At 52.2% G+C, this 19876-nt stretch overlaps 1 protein-coding gene across 2 annotated transcripts in view; it reads right to left on the bottom strand.

Annotated features, from left to right (window-relative positions):
* Nucleotides 1-3170: 3170 nt before the first annotated feature.
* Nucleotides 3171-19876, bottom strand: part of GRIN2C (glutamate ionotropic receptor NMDA type subunit 2C) — a 61996-nt gene continuing 45290 nt past the window's right edge. For both annotated transcript variants that reach the window (XM_075903712.1, XM_075903713.1), the window contains exons 8-13: nt 15926-16051; nt 13184-13413; nt 11921-12081; nt 9490-9677; nt 7776-8008; nt 3171-4956 (exon numbers count right to left, since the gene is read on the bottom strand). In XM_075903712.1, coding sequence (XP_075759827.1) covers nt 3385-4956; nt 7776-8008; nt 9490-9677; nt 11921-12081; nt 13184-13413; nt 15926-16051 — 2510 coding nt within the window. In that variant the 3' untranslated portion in view covers nt 3171-3384. The remainder of the gene's footprint in view (nt 4957-7775; nt 8009-9489; nt 9678-11920; nt 12082-13183; nt 13414-15925; nt 16052-19876) is intronic.

Here is a 19876-nt window from a genome sequence, read left to right as displayed (position 1 = left end):
GAAAGACATTAGTCACGCCAACCCCTGGCTATCTTCTGACAGTAAATGAAAAATTAGCAGGTAGGTGATGTCCCCTCCGGAGGCCTTTGATCCTGCTGTGACTATAATGAGAGCAAGTGACTGAACACAAAGGGAGTTAATAGAAATAAGATACAGACCCCGCAAAGGGCTTTCTCTAAACACTCTGGAGTTATGTTAAATACACTTCTCCTGATTTCTATTCAACCGCTCAACTCGCCTCCTATCAAACCTTGTTTGGGTGTGAAAAAAGGCCAGGCAGAGGCTGGATTGAATTACCTTGTTAACCAAACATGGGCAAATAGGCTGCCTGTGAGGATTTACACTAAGGGGGAGGGGAGAGGCGAAGACTTTTTGGGGTCAGGGCCACTGACCCACAGAAAAATCAGTCAGGGGCCACAAACAAGAAAGAAGCAAAACTCAAAACAAAAACACAAACCCTCATTGACGTGGCCCCTGACTGAGAAGGAGACAGACAACTCACACACACCAGAGCCTAGGGGGGCCCAGGCGCCTAGATTTTGTGCACTCCAGCCCCACAGGTGGACAGCGGGGGAGGGGATAGGCACTGGAGCACCAGTACAGGCTTCCCAATGGTTGGGGGGCCCTGAGTCTCAGGGGCCAATCCAGGCAAGTTGGGGAGGGAGGGGTCGCATTTGGCTCCTGGGCCTGAGGTTCCCCACCCCTGCACTGAGGTTTTGTCTACATGGCCAATTGAATGACAATTTTTTTATCATTCACAGGTGCTTAGAAAACACACACACGCGTGCGTGTGCACGCACCCCAAAGGATGCAAGTTTTGCCCCGGCAAGTGGCAGTGTAAGTAGCTTGTTGTTGGCAGGAGCACTCTCCTGCCCACAGCATGAAGGCGAGGTCTGCACTTGCACTGGATCCCCACAACGTTTGTTGTTCACGGGTGCTAATCTCCCCTCCCCCGCTCCCCAATGATGGACAAAGGTTTTGCCACGGCCAGTGCGAACGCCGGCTCTCTCCTGCGGACAGAGCGAAAGCTGCGCAGGGGGAGGGGAGTGTTTTGGCAGCAAGAGGGCTGACAAAGAGCAGTCCCACGCGTGGACTTTTGACACGGCCTTGTTGCTGAAAGCTGCATGGTGTGGACAGACCCGAACTCTGCTCTTGGGCGGTGCACGTATTTTGTTGGCAAAAGGGCTGACAAACGGGGCTTTCACATGGCCGTGTGGCTAAAAGCTGCCTAGTGTAGACCACGGGCAGGCAAAATGCAGCCCGTGGGCCAGACACGGCCCTCCAAACTGCCAGAAACTTCCCACCATCATCCCGCAGTCCAGCAGGAGCCTCAGGCAGGCTCCTTGCCTGCCACGCCCCCGCACACCACCTACAGGGCCAAACAGCCACCTACGGGGCCATGTGTTCTCTGTGCACCGCACACCCCTGGGGGGCTTCGTTCACTGTCCCTTCCCCCAGCACAATCTCACAGTCCTCATTGGCGGTTTCCATGGAGGGCCCCCCCAAGGGGCGTGTAGCACTCAGACACACGCATGGTCCCTGCAGCTGGTTGCTTTGAGCAGCATGCGGGGGGGGAGGGGAGGAGGGGGGCGGAGGAGGGGGCAGGCAGGTCCTGCTGGGCTGCAAGCCTGGAGTTGCCTAAAGTAAGCACCACCCAAACAGACCTACACCCCACCCCCTCCCATACCTCAACTCCCTGCCCCAGGTCACAAACCAGACCCTCTCAACTCCTCTTGCACTCCTGCCAACCCCCTCCTCCAAGTCAGAATCCTCTCCTGCATCCATACCCCCATCTGAGACCCTGGAACCCCTTCCAGACCCCAACCCCCTGCCCCAGGTCACAATCCCCTCCCCCTCTCTCAACCAAACTCCCTCCCAGACCCTTGCACTCCAATCCCTTACCCTGACCTCCCCAACTTCCATCCCAGACCTTGTAACTCCTCCATTAACATCAAAGAAGAGTAAAGCCCTTGACCACATCAAAAATAATTGCCCACACCTGGTATGGAGTTAAAAACCCATCACTGAAGCCATCTCTTCACTAAGCAGAAGATCAATGCTGCCACGATCAAGCTTCCAGAGTTCAATTTAGCATGGCTAGTCAAGACCCACTAAATCAAACTCAGATGGTGCGCCCCTGTTGCCGGCAGGTACTCCTGCGATGAGTAGGAGACCCACTGTGGAGACCGCATGGAAACTCGAATTAAGGTATATCAGCTCCAGCAATGTAATTAATGTAGCTGAAATTGCTTGTCTTAATTTGGTCTTCTCCTTTAGTGAAGACCTGGCCCCAGTGTAGGGGACCTCCTCTGGAGACACTAATTGCAGATCTACCAAGCGAGTCCAGATCTGACAAGTAGCACCCGTCAACACTATTGCACAGCTTCCTGTTGGACAGCTACCACATCAGTGCCCAGTTACCATTTCCCACCCCCATGTCCCCTAAACCTTAGACTTTGTCCCTGCTCTTGAAGCCCCGGTAGGGGGGTGAAGGCCTAAGGGCCTGGCTGGAGAGACAAATGCAGGATTCTAGTCCGATTCTCAGCCGGGGTGCATGAGTGTAGCTCCACACATTTGCACCAGCTGAGAATCTGACTTGCTTACTTAACCCTTTGTAGATCTTCGGGATGGAAGGCAGCTCTCTGCGTGTTAGAGCACAGAAGAAACCTTGGCAACCCCGGAGTCTGGTGCAGAATGATGGCAGAATTAGAAAAGCAAGATTTAAAATGTCTCTTTAATGACCTGGGCATGGCATTGTGAGTCTTGCTTTAAGAAACCAAAAGGGGAAGGAAACTACTGAAAATATCTTAGGGACCCCGGGTCTTCCTGTGCCCGAGGCAGCCCCATTCATTAGCAGACCATTTAAAGTGGTGCAACTGTAGAAGCAGGAGAGTTACAGTTTGGGGGGAGCAGGGCTGGAAGATGTCCCCCATCCTTTCACAGAAAGCAGAGCTCTGGGCATGGACCCCCAAGTTAACTGGAACCAGAAATGAAGGACTGACATCATACTGGATACTTTATAGTTGACCACATATGACTGTGAGCATTTCAATTGGACAAGACACAGCCAAGCGCACCACACAGCCCGTGCTAGGTCCCAGTGCCCAGCAATGGAAGACTTCAGAATTCATACATGGAAGTCCCTTCTACAGTTAGGTTTGTGCCCCGTATCAAATAGCTGCTGCTTTGCTATTTTTTTGGTCCGTCAGTAGCAGAGGAAATGGGACAAGATCTTCCTGCTGGTACCCAGGGACTAAGATTTTAGAGCCTCCCTATGGGATCAGTCCTCAAGAGTCACCCCAGAATCACCAAAGGGCGGGTGAGAGCAGTAACACAGATAGACGCTAAGTAGCAACGGCCCTAACCCTGCCCCCCTCTCTACCCTCACACCTCGGACTCCAAGCTAGAGATTCGCCTCCAGGACCGGGCAGCGTAAGGACTGCTCATTCTCTGGGCTGCCAGCAGGTCCCCCCTCTCGGCACTGACCATCTGGAGGAAGGACGGCTCTGCGCGGTTTCGCTCTGTACAGTCTCTGTACACGCTGTCGAAGTACATGGTCCTCCGGCTGTCCTCGTGGACCAAGTAGTCCCTGCTCCTGGGTGCCCAGGGAGCCCGAGCGACACAGGGCTGGCTGGCCCTGGAGTGTTCGCAGAGTGGGGCAGGCCCCTGGTACAGCTGTCCCAGGTACATGGGCAGGTTCGTATAGGAGTTCATGTAGGCGTACTGTTTGTGCACCACAGTGGAAGAGGCCCGGTGCATGCCGCTAGAGTTCTGCAGGCACGCCTCCCCGTAGGAGGGCAGCCTCGCTGCCGGAGAGTGCAGGAGCTGCTGTCCTTTCCAAGAAAGCCTGGAGTTTGTCTCCAGGCGTTTTCTGTTGCACATCGCACTGGGCCGGAGGGCTTCGGTGGGATAGTGCATTGGTGCCGGCCTCAGTGCCATGCCAGCTTTGGGGAAGAGATCTGGTAGGTCCCCTTGGGCGGAAGACCTGCCGTCGTATTGCCGGATGCCTAGGGAACGGTGCTTCCCATTCTGCTCCCAGGAGGACCTCAGCAGGTTGGCTCTCCTGTTCAGCTTCTCCTTTCCCAGAAGGGGCAGCGCTATGGGTTCTGCTTCCTTGAACACAGTCACTAAGGGCCTGCAAGGCCTGTTGGTGGTCAGGAAGGAGCTGTGCGCACAGTCGGGAGGCAAGAAAGGGCTCTTCTTGGAAGTGGAGAACAGTCTTGCCAGCGGGGCTGGGCCCCTGGGTCCTCCTTCCCCATACACCAGGTGGACATTTGGGGAGAGCTTCTCCTTTCCCTCTCCCCTGGACACAGGGTGCTTATGTTCTCTGTAGATGTCCGGGAGGGGAAGCTCCCTTTGAGTTTCCAGCGGTGAGAGGGAAGTGCTCAGATGGTTTCCCAAGGGCACGTGGCTCCTGAAATGGGCTGGGGGCATGGTCCTCACCAAGAGGTGGGGAAAGTCCCCCACAGTGGAACCAGGAAGAGCTTTATCCCCAGAATAGCTTCCTCGAAGCTTTAGGGGGTGAAGTACTGGTGGCTGCTCGTTTCCTGCCCTCCAGTTGTCACTAGCTGGCAGCCTGGAATCCACAAAGGGCTGCTGGGGCTCAGAGATGGGTGGTGGAGCAACCCGCTGGGCACAGACCCGCCCGACTTTCTCTGCGGCAGCCATGTTGGAGGAGCAGGCTGGTCTGTTGGACACGCTGGTGTTCTGGACCACCAGCTGAGGTGTTCGAAGGGAGAACGTGGGCTGCAGGGTTTCGCTCCGGTTGGTCCAGTTCTCAATGGTACGCGTGGCGTTCTCCAGGGAGTTCCCCACGCTGGCTGTGGACACCATGTCCTTAGCGGCCTGCAGCATCTTCAGCACGTTGGCTTGGGCGGAGTTAGCGGTGATGTCAGGGGTGCGCACTTGCACAGGGCTCTCCAGATTCTGGACTCCGCTGAAACAGCTGTAAATGCCCTGGAAAGCAGAGAGAGAAAAAGTGACCAGGGCAACCCTGTGTGCAGGGGGGGGAGGTAAAAGTTTACCTGGCTACCCAGCAAGTGTTAGGCTCACTGGAACACTCACTGGAAACCGGTTGGATGGCCCATCATGCCATGCTGGAGCAGCCCTGGCAAACACCAGTTGGCCCTTTGGCAGCACCAGGCAGGGCTGAGCCTGTGTCAGGCCCCTGTCCTTGCTGAGCTAGCATGGCCCAGGTGGTCACGACGAATCCCAGCCATGCCAGAGTGACCCAAGCAGGCCAGCGGGACCCCAGCCGCACTGGAATGGCAGGCTGGGCTGTTGGGCAGGATCTTCCTGTTAATGGTTAACCATTAATCGGTATAAAATTATCTGTTGAACCAGTTAACTATTTTAATGGTTATTTACATCCCTAGTGCAAAGATCTGAAAACATCTACTCAGCGTGCAGCGGCAGTCCAAAAAGCAAATAGAATGTTAGAAATCATTTTAAAAGGGATAGAGAACAAGACAGAAAATATCTTAATGCCTCTATATAAAACCATGGGACGCCCACTTCTTGAATCCTGCGTACAGATGTGGTCGCCTCATCTCAAAAAAGATATATTGGCACTGGAAAAGATTCAGAAAAGGGCAACAAAAATGATTAGGGGTTTGGAACGGGTCCCATATGCAGAAAGATTAAAAAGACTTGGACTTTTCAGCTTAGAAAAGAGAAGACTAAGGGGGGATATGATAGAGGTCTATAAAATCATGAGTGGTGTGGAAAAAGTGAATAAGGAAAAGTTATTTACATATTCCCACAACATAGGAACTAGGGGTCACCAAATGAAATTAATAGGCAGTAGGTTTTAAACAAACAGAAGGAAGTTTTTCTTCACTTAGTGCACAGTCAATCTGTGGAACTCCTTGCTAGAGGATGCGGTGAGGGCTAGGACTTTGACAGGATTCAAAGGAGAGCTAGATAAATTCATGGAGGTTAGGTCCATCAACGGCTATAAGCCAGGATGGGTAGGAATCGTGTCCCTAGACTCTGTTTCTCCCAAGATGGGTGATGCGGGGGGGAGAATCACATGAGGATTACCCGTTGTGTCCCCTCCCTCTGGGGCATCTGGTATTGGCCACTGTCGGCAGACAGGATACTGGGCTGGATGGACCATTGGTCTGACCCAGTATGGCCATTCTTATGTTCTTATAATCTCTGCATTACTTCCAAACACCCCAATGTTAAAATCTTCCCTTTCCCCCCGAATAGTTTCCTCCCACGAGGAACCCAGCAGACTCATCCGAGAACGAGCCCTTTGATTGGGAGTGGAACGCGAGGACAGAGCATCTTCCATCCCCTCTCCAGCCAGCTAGCAGGTCTCCACAATGGCACCCCAAGGTTGCTCTTGCCTAGAGAAAGCCAGAGCTCCCCTCAACCCCCCCCCACTCGCTCAGCTGCCTCACTTTGGGCAGAGGGCCCATTAAGAATGGTTTCGCCAGGTGAGGCGCGGGCTTGTGGGCGCACGAGGCATTTCAAGTGCCTTGTCTTGGGACTGTGAGCGTGACAAGGCCAGGGACCGGCCCAGCTATTCATTACTCGGTTCCTTGGTGTGCCGTGAATTGGTGCGCCATGGTTTCGTGGGAATTTAGGGCTGGGAAAAGGCTCCTGCCAGGGAACCCCGCAGCCCTTCAGACAAGCAGCTTGTTTTAGTCCACAGAACACGGACACGGTCTGGGCAGCACAAGCTTCCTCCCTCCTGTCCCACCAGCGCAAAGCTTGGCTGGGAAGGGCCTCGCTAAGGGGAGAGGAGACGAGAGGAGAGGCCCAGACAGACCTCAGGCGCGGTGTGAAAGTGGCACTTTTATTCAGAACGTTACCCCCCAGGGAGTGGAGCCCAGTCCACACACCCCACCCCCGCCCGCAGCTGCCCAAAGAGCCAGCCTGCTTTTGGCGACTCCTCAGACCACATTCTGCTCGGCAGCTAGAGCAAAAGGGCCTCCGTGGGCCAGAGCCGGCCTGCCAAGTGAATTGATCTGGCCCGCAGAGGCCCTGCCCCAATCAGGCCTTCAGGCCTTGGGGGGGGTTGGGAACGTGAAGTCTCCTCCCTCCTGTGCCCCTGCCCTGCAAGGCACTTAGAACCACTGCACACTCCTGGCAGGGCAGGAGGAGACTTCATGTGCTCCCCCCTGCCCTGATTGACCTGGGGGAGCAGCCAGGGGAGCACGCAAATTCTCCTCCCACCACCAGGGGCACAGGTACCTACAGGGAACCACCAGAACAGCTGTTCAGATCAGCTGGCAGTTCTCTGGGGGAGAGGAGGTGGAGACCTTTATATATATCTCTGGAGATATACCTATCTCATAGAACTGGAAGGGACCTTGAGAGTCCAGTCCCTGGCCCTCATGGCAGGACCAAGCACCACCCCTGACAGATTTGCCTTAGATCCCTAAATGGCCCCCTCAAGGATTGAGCTCACAACCCTGGGTTTAGCAGGTTTAGCAGGCCAATGCTCAAACCACTGAGCTAGCCCTCCCCAATCAGGGTCTGTGGGTGAAGAAGCACACAAGTGTCCTGGTTCCGCCCCTTCTGCCTGCAGCTCCACCCCTTCCGGGGTGTCCCAGGGCCACTTCAAAAATTTCAGAAGTGGCCCCTGGTCAAAAATTATTGCCCACCCCTGGCCTAGAGATAACACTCTCAGCATCCCATCCCTAGACGTGCCGCCAGCCCTTGCTCCTGATGATCAGATAGGGCCCCCCAGAACATCAGCTCAGGAACGAGCCACTTGCTGGGAGCATGGCCGTGCAGCGCAAGCATGTTGGGAAGGCACTTACCCGGCTTATGGCCAGCAGGAAGTCAAGTTTGTGTGATTTGGGGACAGAGTGGCGCAGTTTCCAGTACACCAGGTGCTCCCAGGCAAAGACCAGTAGGCTCAACCCCATGGCCACCAGCAGCATGTAGAAGACTCCGGCCATGTTGTCAATGTCTAGCTTGCTGCTCATCACCTCATTCTTCTCGTTCTGGCAGATCCCCGACAGCCACACAGTCTCCAGCTTCTGGGTTTCCCCTAGAAACAGTTCCACACACAGACAGACTGAGATTTAGCCAGGCACTGACCTCAGAGTCTGACGTCCATGTTGACTTGGGAGACAAAAAACAATCCACTGCATCCCAAGAGTTATTAATAGAGAGGATTTTCTCCTCTATTCACCCTTAGGGTTTCTCCCCAGTTGGTGCTTTCCCCAAGCTCTCCTAGATTTGGACATGCAATGGCCTTTTCCTGACTGCTTAATTTCTTCCCCTTCCCACCCATCTCTTTTCTCCCCATATTTCTCCTTTGTCCTGATCTGCCTCTTTCCCTCTCTCCTCCCCCCTTAACTCCGTTATGTCTTATTCCTCTTCCCCCCCCCCACCCCCGTGTCTTTATACTTTGAGACCATAAGTGATCTGTCGGGCAAGCTGCCGGGAGAGTTTCATTGTCTATTAGTGGGAAGAGAAACTGCAGACAGAATAATGTCCAGACCTCTGGCAGGAGAGGCGGGGCCCAATTTAATGTTAAGTGCACACAACCTGACAGAGGAACAGCTTTCTGAATCCTTCTTGATATTTCCCCTAATGCACAGCTCAGACGGCACACTGCCTGCTTGACTACACAGAGTCCAGCTGAGGAGCATCAGGAGACCAAGAGACTCAAAGCTACGTGCCATCGATGACTTCCATGTAGCGGGCAGAGGAGTAAAATTCCCAGCTAGGATACATTTACATCAGCTGCAGGTCTGACCCCTAGATTATAGGGATGGAGCTCTAGATGTCTGGGTTAATTCACAAAGTAAGTGCCTTGTTTTGATGGGCTGTCAGAGCCTCTTCCAGTTTTAACAGACAAATACATATTTAAATAAAAGAGGCACGTGTTTGTACCAAGGAGAGAGAGGGGAGGAAAAGAGACGATCAACCACGTAAGGGAAGGTGACAGATAGAAGAGCCACCGTTGTCTCTGGGGGTATGTCTCCACTACAGAGTTTGGACATTTTTCCGACAAAACCTGAGGAACATCCACACTGCAGTCGCATTCTTCCACAAGAAAATTGAAAGAACAGAGGGGTTTTTCCAGCATTGGTAATCCTCATTCTACAAGGAAGAAGCCCTTTTGCAAAATAGCTCTTTCACAAAAAGGCATGTGTGGATGGGGAAGAGGGAGTTCTTTTGGAATAAGAGAAAAGAGGAAAAATCACAGGTGCCCTGGTGGCCGTTCCATCCAGAGCAATCACAGCTTCCATGCGAGAGAGCCTCCATTCAGTCTGGACGCTCTCTTTCAAAAAAGCAGATTGCTTTCTCGATGCAGCGGAGATGCTCTTTTGGAAGACGTTTTTTCAGAAGATCTCTTCCAAAAGAAGACTACAGTCTAGACGTAGCCTGATTCTTGAGTAACGCTCTTTCCCCAGCTTTCCAAGGAAAGACGTGCGAAAAGGGAAGGGCTAGGATAAACATTTCACCCAGAAAGGGGAGGGACACTGCCCCCGGGCTGTGACCGGGGAAAGAAATACCCACCGTCTCCCAGGAACTGCAGCAGGGCCAAGTCAATTGCTCTCTTCCACTTGGAATCTTTCTGGAGAGCAATGCCATAGCCAGTGGTAGCGAAGACCTTCCCGCTGCCGATAGTCACCAGCTTGCAGCCCTCGTCCTTGCCAGCCATGTAATTCAGCACAGCAGCATCGTAGATAAAGGCATCCAGCTTCCTGGAACCAAGCAGAGATTTCAGGGCAAGGACGGCAGCAGAGGAGACAGGAAGGGAGCAGCTGGGGCAGGGAAAAGGTAGGGTATACGAGGTGGGGGGAAGAGAACAAAGTATCCCCAGGGCTTTGGATTCAGCAGCAAGGGAGGAAACTTAGGCACTTCCCTTTCTAAAGGAAGAGGAGCTACTGAAGGTCTCGAGGCTCATCAGCTAGAGAGTCAACAATCCCAGGCACAAGTTTGGGCTCCAAACGCGAGAAGGCTGCCACCAGCCAATTCATCTGAAAGGCAGCGATCTAGCTCTACACCACTGAAAGGCAGCCGCCGCTGGGGTAAAAGATGGCAGCTGTTTAACATGACATAGCAACATTGCCACAAGAATTTAGGACACAAAGCGAAGGAAAAGGAAGCCTCCATTGAAACTGAAGAGAGGATCCAGGGAAGCGCTACGCTGCAATCAGAGATATGACAGTAGCAAGTGTCGACAGACCCGTGCTAGCTTTGATCGAGCTAGTTTGAAGAACAATCAGAATGCAACAGGCAGCAGGGGCTAGTGGCTAGAGTTACACACCCCAGTCCCAGGTACATACAGCTCTTCTGCCATGACTTCTCTGCTATTGTTATTCAAAGCTAGCTCAGGTGTGTCTGCATATGCCACCGTCACACCTCTAACTGCAGTGTAGACATGTCCACCAGCCAATAGGGGCCTGGTCTACACTAGAAAACGAGATGTGTCCCTCGGGGTGTAAAAAGCCACGCCTATGGCAGCACAGTTCATCTGACCAAAGTCCCTGTGTGGACAGTGCTAGATCAGCGGAAGAACTCTTCTATTGACCTAGCTGCTGCCGCTCAGGGAGGTGGATTACCTATGCAGACGGGAGAGCCCCGCCCCCGGCCATGGGTGGGGTCTACACCAGCAACCGGCAACCTAGGCTAGTGAGTAGGCCACATGCGTGGCCCTCCACCTCAATGGGCTGCAAGAGTGTCGTAACCAAGACGATTTCGGAGGATAGGGTCTGCGGGCTGTGCCAATTGAACTGCAGCAGCGCTTTGACTGGATGCAGAGGGAGCGCACAGGTCTCACAGTCACTGCGGGGTGCACTCAGCATGCACCTCACATCACGTGCCCTCGCTTTACGCATGTCTCCCTTTAGTAATTACCGGAAGAAAAAAAACCCTGTGGGTGGAAGCCAATGCAATCTGGCAACCCTGTGCACTGCAAAGTGTCCTGTGAGCCACACACAGAACCCCGATGGGCTGCAAGTTGCCCACCACTGGTCTATATTGAAGGGCTAACCTGGTCCAGTAGGGTTCCCAGGTGTCCGGTATTGAACCGGACAGTCCAGTATTTTCATCTCCTGTCCGGTAAAAAAAAAATCTGAAAATACCAGACACCTAAAATGTCCGGCACTTTCTGAATTTTTCCCGGTCAGGAGGCAAAAATCCTGGGCTGTCCAGCTCAATACAGAGGCAGCCCGACAATCCTACTGCTTACTGGGTTCCACGGAGCTGTCCGGCCCCGCGCAGGGAGGCAAGGTGGTGGGTGGCCGCCGGCAGCCTGTTAGGGCCAAAAAGCCTCACCACATGTTTCTTAAAGGGCCATGCTGTTTTGTTTTGTTTTGTTTTTGGCTTAACTCTCAGGGTCCTTTTTTGGGGGGGGTATTTTTTTCTGAAACCATCTGGCAACCCTATGGTCCAGCTGTAGTGTCTCAAGTGTTGACAAGCCTGAGTTAAAATTTGGCAGCAGCAGGATACAGATATTAATGCTCCTGTGCTCAGGAGAAGTGCATACACTCAGGAAGGACCATAAGCTGTCAGGGCCTCAGTCTGCCCTTTCATCTAGAGGGAATTATTTACACGGGAGATACCCCAAAAACAGGTGGATTTCTTACCCGATGCTCTGTGTTTCTCACTCCCTAGCTTCCTATCCTCTCGTCCCTTTGAAAGCTAAAGGCTATTGACAGAGGGGGTGGGGAATTCTTCAATTCCTTGATTCGCTATAGAAAATACAGACAGAGGAAATCTTGGGACAGCTCCTTTTACACTTCTGCGGCGCTGACCCCCCCGACAGCCTGAGAGGATGTGGCCTTGTAAGCTTGTGTTAAGTGGCGGGAGCAGCCCCCTCAAGTCAAGTGCCTATATTTCTGACAATGCAAATGCAGGATGACAGTCCCTTCCTGCCCCACCCCAGGCCTTTTGAGGAGGTGCACTCTTGTTTCAGAAGCGTTGCCCTCAACAGGAGACATACCCCATTTTGAGGCTGGTCAGGGCGTCTTCTACCGAGCGCTGGTTGTATTTCACCATGTGCGTGTGCATGTCTGGATAGTTGCTCCGAATGTTCCTCTCTGTGCTGCCGTTGGGGACAGTGCCGAAGCGGAACGGGGGATACTGCTCCTGGGGCCTCTGGAACTAGAACGGCAACCACCACGAACATCAATTGCCTGGTCCAGCGCTGAGCCCCAGGCCTCCTGGGTGTTCCACTTAGCCCCTGAGAGAACTGGGCTCTGTTTTCACTCTTCCCTGGAGCCCAGCTTCTCCCCCATTTCTACCCCTTCTCTCTGTTCCTGTCCTGTCACTGTCAACCAGTGGCAGCACCAGTGCTGGCTGGAAAATGGCATGACCCTGCCACACAAAGTTTCCCACTTTGTCAAAATTGGTTGGATTTGGCCAACATTGCACAAGTCTGTGGCAGAGCTGGGAATCAAACCCAGGCCTCCTGAAGTCCTGGCCACCGAGCGCAGGAACCCGCTCTCCTGGTACCTTTTCCCCAAAGCCATTGTATTTATTACAAGGTGTTCCTTGCCAGAGGCCACCTGTGCTCCGTTGGCAAGAGTCTGGCCTAGTGGGGAGCAGGACGGGGAACACAGAAGAGATACTGGGTCACATGAGCAACACTCAGATGCTGTGGGGGGAGAATAGAGCCCGCAGTCAGCGTATGCATTAGAACGCAGCTCCCTCTCTCCCCTCCATGGTTCCAGTCTCCCTTGGTCACTCTCCATCTTGGTTTCTCTCAGCCTCTTTTCTGTTCCTTCCCCCTCCTGCCCCACATGCCAACCATTCAGCCTTCAAGTCTGGTCAGTCTTAGGCCAAAGGAGTTCTTGCCTCCCTCCAGACTGTGACTCCATTAATCTCCTCATCTTCAAACTTAACACCCTTGGGGTAGTGCCCTAACCTCATCCACTTCCCTCACTCTCTCAACACACGCTTACCCCGCCACATGCGTCCTGCCCAGGCTGTACGCCCTGGGCTCACAGCCCCTCTCTGCCCCAGAGGGGCATCACGGCCATCAGACTGAGGCACACACATTCAGAGGGAGCACGCTTAATGGATTTGACACATTGCTCCGTATTGCTGGCATCATACAAGCTTCCATGCTAAGGCAAAGCAGGTCTGTGCTCTTCAGTCCTTACTTGGTTAACATGCCCCCAACCCACTTTGTGGTCCATACCCAGCCCTGGTTATTCCCCATGCTTCCCCTCCCAGACGGGTGATTTTCTGCAAGCCTCCTCACCTTCTTGTCACTCAGCCCAGAGACGGTGTCGATATATTGCTCCTGGATCATAAAGGCGGCCAGGTTGGCGGTATAACTGGCCAGGAAAATCACAGCAAAGAAGGCCCAGATCAGTACCATGATCTTACTGGTGGTGCCTTTTGGATTCTCAATGGGCACTGAGTTATTAAAGACCAGGGCCCAGAGCAGCCAGACGGATTTGCCAATGGTGAAGGAGGGGCCCCCGGACTCTGGGAGGAGAAAAGAAGAGAGGCTTTGGGTAGCTCAGAATGAATCATTTGGATAAACACAACATCTCACTAACCCTGAACACCCTGCTAGCGCCACAGCTTGTGTCTCCTGGAAAATGACTAGGGACGATTCTTCCTGGCTTTTAGATTAGTGGGATTTCCAGTTATGCTGCGGCTTTTTTTCATCTGTAACTTGCCAGCACACAGGGGCCTGGGTTTGCTGTTGGGGACAGTTATTTTTGTTTCTTCCTTAAGGTCTGCATTGATGTGTGGGTCCAGTTTATATAGACAGACACCTTTCTGGGCCCACATCCTACCCCTAATGCGGAGCAAGGAGTCTGGCTGTGTTTCAGGAACCGACAAATGACGGTCAGAGATTTCCTATTAATTCAAAGATCAACTTGCTTTATTGAGTGGAGCCAATCAAAAACAGACTGTTCACCTAGAACTAAAACAGCTCAGGGCCACGTCCCAACAAGCAGCCGGATCTGTCTCACCAGGGGACAGTCTGAACACTGAGCATTTCCCAACATAGACTGGGCATCTCAGCACGAGCCTGTGCCAAGATCCTTGTAGCATCCAGGCACTGAGTCTGATGGAAACCTGAGCGACTCTTTGGGGCTTGTTTTGTTCCAAAGTCCTGGGGAGAAAGAACAAGAGGAATCTTGCCAGACTTTGCACATGGCCCTGCCTCAATGGCTGGGCAGGTTCTGTGCAGCGAAGGAAATCTGCCAGGCCCATGTCTGGTGAGGAGCCAAGACTGGACTTCAGCACAGAGACCTACGAAGCAGCAGCTTTTCTGACCTCACCTCCGGAAATAACTGGATAGTTGCCTCTCTCTGCTGGAGGAGAGTGGAATGGAAATGCATCTTGCTGCCACGCCACCTCCCGACACCATGCCAAAAAATTACAACGAGGGGGAAAGGAGGAGACAAAATGAAAAATGAGTCTCCAGAACCAACCAGCACGCTCTGGTGAGAGGAATGGAGCAGCAGGGTTCCAGCTGGCTGAGTTCTGCCGGAGCCTTTGTTCATTCGGAATATGAAAGCTAAAAATAGATTGTGTATTTTTACTGTGGGCTCTAGGCTATTCTCTCTTGGTAGATACCAGCTTCCTTCTGACTCTCCTTTTCTCCCTGCATACGAACCCTGTCTGAACAGCGAACCCTCCAAGGTCGATGTTGAGAAATTGTCCAGGATCTCTGAAACTAGAGCGGGGAGAGGTACAGGCCAGGAGTGCTGGTGCACAGGGGAGTCATTGATGCTGCTTGAAAAAGCATTTTCATTATGCACCCGTCAGGATGGATATCCTTTAATGAACATTCGTCAAGGGCAAAGATGGCACCCTGGCCTGGGGCTGACAGCTCCTCCAAACAAATGTGAGAAAAATCTTCTCCCCAGCTAGCTCAGACGTGGGAGCTCTTAGCTAGAGCAGACAGCGGAGTAGCTGACTGATTTGGGCCTGCTGGTGACAGACACAAAAGGGCCGGAAGGAACTGGCTTTACTACGTGATCACAATGGACCCTTCTGGCCTTAGAATTCATGAATTTATGTCCACCATGGGCACTGGCAAAATCCCATATGTCAGCTTGACATGGCCCGAGGAATCTCTCGCCGGCATCCCGTCTGTCCAAGCAATGGCAGGAGGGTGCAGAAGCCTGCACACAGTTGCAGGGGAGGAGTAGCTTTATGGCTTTTCAGTTTCCTGGGTTGACACTGAAATGGAAGATTCCGGAGACGCCACTTCGGGATCTGGTGCTTGGCAAAGAGACTCTCAGAGGCCCTGCTGAGAGAAGGGTGGCTCCATCCCTCCCCTGAGAACAGTGGCCGGGGGAATGGATGAGACGCTGTTGATGGAGGCCAGGGGCTGCTTTGTGAGGACATGTCTAGACTTGCTTTCACTTTCGAAAGAAGATATGCCAATTCGGCGTGAATTTGCATATCTTCTTCCAATGGCTTTTTCAAAAGAGGTTCTTTCGAAAAAGAAAGTAGTCTAGATGCGGTTCTTTCGAGGAAAAAACCCCTTTTTCGAAAGAACCGTGTAAACCTCACTTTAAGAAGAACAGTTCTTTCGAAAAAGGGGTTTTTTCTCGAAAGAACCGCATCTAGACTACTTTCTTTTTCGAAAGAATCTCTTTCGAAAAAGCGATCGGAAGAAGATATGCAAATTCGCGCCAAATTTGCATATCTTCTTTCGAAAGTGAAAGCAACCCTAGATGTGCCCTGCTTGAAGCTCTGCTGAAAGAGGCTGGGAATCAGCTGCCTCCTGCTCCCTGTAACACATGGATACAGCTGGAAACATGACCCTGGGATGAGCCAATGCTTCCCCAAGATGTGAGGGGCTGTAAGAAGCCAGACTCGTACCCACACAATTATTCCGGTGTCTCCCCGCATACGGCAGGGCGCACAGACTATAGCTGCCTGCATTAAGTGCATGTGGGGCCGGGTGTGTGTGGCCAAGGGCACCGTCCCGTGGCACAATATTTGCTCATGGTCCCTGTACGCAACTTACTTTTGCCGCTGGTTAGATTCTGGTTGTAGCCGACGGGGCTGAAATACTCGAACATGAAAACCGTGATGGCGACCACCGTGAGACACATCACGAACATCATCACCCACACCGCCGGGCTGTAGGGCTCTGCAAGGCCAGAGAGAGGCAGTCAACTCCAACTGCGCTGCGCCCGTTCAAGTGCAAGTGTCACTATAGACGACTGGATTCCACCCGCCAAGTAAGATAGTACACCCCAAATAGAGAGGCTCAGGGAAAACCCCCCTCAATCACGTTACCCTAGAGAGACCAATCTACCCCTCCCAGCATAATACATTTGTGGTGATCCTATTAGTGCCGTTGGATCGAAAAGGCATCAGGATTACACTGAAAGCTGCCCACCAGGTGTCCTCATCTACAGACCGAGCACACGCTAAATACTCCTGTCTTGCTATTCATTAAGTACCTCAGAGTGGGAGAGAGAGGGAAGCATCTTGTGACTCACTCACAAAAAGAGCCAAATTCAGACCCAATACAAGCAGGTTGAGAGACTGGGCGAGAGAGAAACTAGCCATGTAAAACAGCCATCAACATTTTACCAGCCCAGGCACAAAATCTACTCACCTGCCCTGGTCACAACATAGTGGTGGTAGAACAACTACGGGACATTCCTCATCCGTCAAAAAGTTTTCAAATTCACCAGGTGAATAGGCGGATGTTTATCAGTAGGAGTATCGTTAAGGTCCTGCTTCATTTGTGAAATTTCACTTCCCGCAATATTAGGTTTCCATTGCAATTTGACAATGGAAGCCCAGGTCAGCTGATGGCAAAAAGTCATGGCCAAGTATTTATGATAAAAAAGATCCATTACTCCTTTTCTGCAATTTTCCATGACTTGTCTGCAACTCAGCCACAATTTTTGACAATCATCCTGCAAGTGGTGCCTTAAGTACTGCTTATTATTTCTATTACTATAGGACCAATAAGCCCTACTCAAGGGCCCTGAGCGCTAGGTGCTGTACATAGAGCAAAGGGAGTTCACAATCTGAAATGAATCTGAGCAAAACAGACTCTTCCAAGCCTGAGGTTAGAACTGGGCGAACACTGCAAACCTCTGTCTGAAGATCGGTCTGAAAGCATCATATATGCAAGAGACAGCATTCACACCCTGCTTGTGTGCAGTGCCCCACCAGCGCATGAGCTTCAGGCAAGAACATTTGTGGAAACAACACATCTTAAGTGATGATCGCAGAACATGAGTGAAAAGTGCATTTCAAAGTTGTGATCACGAGTGTCCGCTCCAGAAATCCGACCCTAAGAGTTGCTTTAATCCAGCCATTCTCAGCTGTGGCTTGGGACCCCAAAGTGGATTGTGAGTTCATTTTAATGGGCTCATCGGGGCCAGCATTAGACTTGCTGGGGCCCATGCAAAAAGCTGATGCCAGAGCCCTGAAGGCTTCCTCCCGACAGCCCCACATTTGGGGACTCGGGCCTGGGCTTTCGGTCCTGTGCCCCCAGCAACTTTAATGCCAGCCCCCAAGCCCTGCCATATGGGCAGGGGAGCAGACAGACTTGCCCGGCCCCTGGACAAGGCAGGACTGGGGATGGCACTGCACACCCAGAAGGGGCGGGGCCTTAGGCAGAAGGGGCAGGGCTGAGGGCAGCCAACTCTCAGTGCCACCCAACGCTCCAATGGCAATTTCAGGAGTCTGGGGGAGGGGGTGGCAACTGGAGCCCAGGGTCCTTTTGAATCGCTGGGCTGTGGAGCAACTGCTCCCTTTGCTCCCCTCCCCAACCCATCGGAGGGGCTGCACATGGGTCTGAAGCCCAAATCCAAGCAGTTTAGCTTCATGGCTCCCCCATGGCATGGGGTCGTGCAATCATTTCTGTTGGCAAAGAGGGTCGCAGTGCAATGAAGCTTGAGAACCGGAGCTTCAATCCCGCTGGGGAACAGGAGCATATCATGTAACCTGCATGTCCAATCACAAAAGCTCAGGGAGCCAGTATTTGCAAGGTATTGCTCACGCCCCAAGTGCAGACTGAGAATGGATGACTCCAGACAAGGAGTAAATTCCAGAAAAACACTCAGCCATCTCCTTGCGGAAAAATTTATCAACAGAGAAAAGGGTCAAACACACATCAGCTACATTATTCACTTAAGGCTATGTCTACACTACGAGTTTTCTTGGCAAAAAATATGCTAATAAGGGACTCATTTGCATGAGTCGTGATCTCATTTGCATATTTTCTGCTGATGAGTATTTGCACAAAACCCCCTTTTTCTGCAAGATCCTTATGCCCCAAAGAAGGAGGTTTACCAATCTTGCAGTAAAAAGGGGGGTTGCGCAAAAAAGGAAACGTCCACACTGCTTGTTTTTGCGCAAAAACCGATTGGCAGAAAATATGTAAATGGGATCACGACTCATTCAAATGAGTGCCATTAGCATATTTTTTGCAGACACAACTCATAGTGTAGATGTAGGGAGCCCAGACAGGGGGACACAGAGAGAGGGCGAGGCGAAAAGGAACAGAGAGGGAGGGGATGGAAGGTGGAGAAAGAACCAGGCAGGCACAAAAGAAGAGGAGCAGCTCAGGGAGGACAGAGACATCAAGGCAGCGGGAAGAGGTGCGAATAGAAAGAGGCACTCAAGGCAGAAAGAGACCAAGCGGAAGAGACCGTGGCAGTTGCCGGGTGACAGCGGCAGACACCCAGAGTGATAGAGCTCTGTCGTTAAAGGGCAGGCTGAAGGATGGGATTAATTCAGGCCCTCAAAATACAGCAGCAAAGGCCCATTTGTCAGTGTGTCCTTCCCTGTCAGGGAGGAGAGAAACTTCATCTGATGGCATCGGATGCATTTCATTAGCATGTGGAGGGAGCCGGGCTGGCAGGAGAGGAAGGCGCCTTTGACCCCGGCTTCCCCGGGGCTTCGGTGTTTTCTGGTGAGACGAGTGGGCAGTAGGAAGAGCCGGCCCAAATCTAGAGTCTGCAGAGAGTTCAATGGATTCCTCAGGTAAAGGAAGTGGGAGAGGGTTACTTGGCTGGAGTTGGGAGAACTAGGGGAGGGCAACACTTTTCTGAAGGGGGCGAGAAAAAGAGCCAGGATGGCTTGTTGCTCCGGTGATGGTGGGGACATTGGCTCCCTCTGGAGCTGTGCAGTGCCGGGGAGCCCGTACGTGTCTCCTGCAATCCCACAGCGCAGGACATAGGAAGCTTTGGGGAAGAGGAGACGCTCGTCGCCTCTAGCAGCGGCGTGTCTGACTTGACAGTGCACATTTTAAAGAGGGATTCAAAGCAGATCCATATTCATGCCAACATGTGTGCAAACATACAACACAAGGACAAACTCAGGCCTATGCACCAACATCTAAGCAGGCAAATGTGCTTTCCTAGACTTGCCCCTAGGACACACACACACATACATCCACACATGCGTGCTGACACGCACACGCACACACGTACATTTATATGGATCAATTTACACATGCAGCCATTCATCCATCTGCTCTCACACACATACTTTTCTAACAGCGGGTACTCACATACAACAGGTGCATGCACACACACAGAGCAAACACATGCAGCCACACGAAGACATGCACACTGATACACCACCACAGAAGTACCATACATGTAGCAACACAGTCACCCACACTCATTCACAAACGTTTTTATACACACACAGAGCCAAACTCACACACGTGTGCAACACACTCACCTGCCTGTCACATACACATACCGCACACACACACAGACAGAACAACACAAAGCTGGAAGGGGTCACCAGAGGTTATCTAGTCAAACCACCTGTGCTGAGGCAGGATTAAGTAAACCCAGCCCATCCTGGCAGGGGCTTGTCTAACCTATTGTTAAAAACCTCCAATGATGGGGACTCCACAACAGCCTTAGGTAACTTGTACCTGTGTTTAACTCTCCTTATTGTTAGCAAAATCTTCCTAATATCCAATTTAAATCGC

The sequence above is a fragment of the Pelodiscus sinensis genome, chromosome 20 (genome assembly GCF_049634645.1).
Source record: "Pelodiscus sinensis isolate JC-2024 chromosome 20, ASM4963464v1, whole genome shotgun sequence".
Classification (NCBI taxonomy): Eukaryota; Metazoa; Chordata; order Testudines; family Trionychidae; genus Pelodiscus; species Pelodiscus sinensis.
Note: the sequence above shows the minus strand (reverse complement) of the source record. Positions and strands in the feature narration are given on the sequence as shown.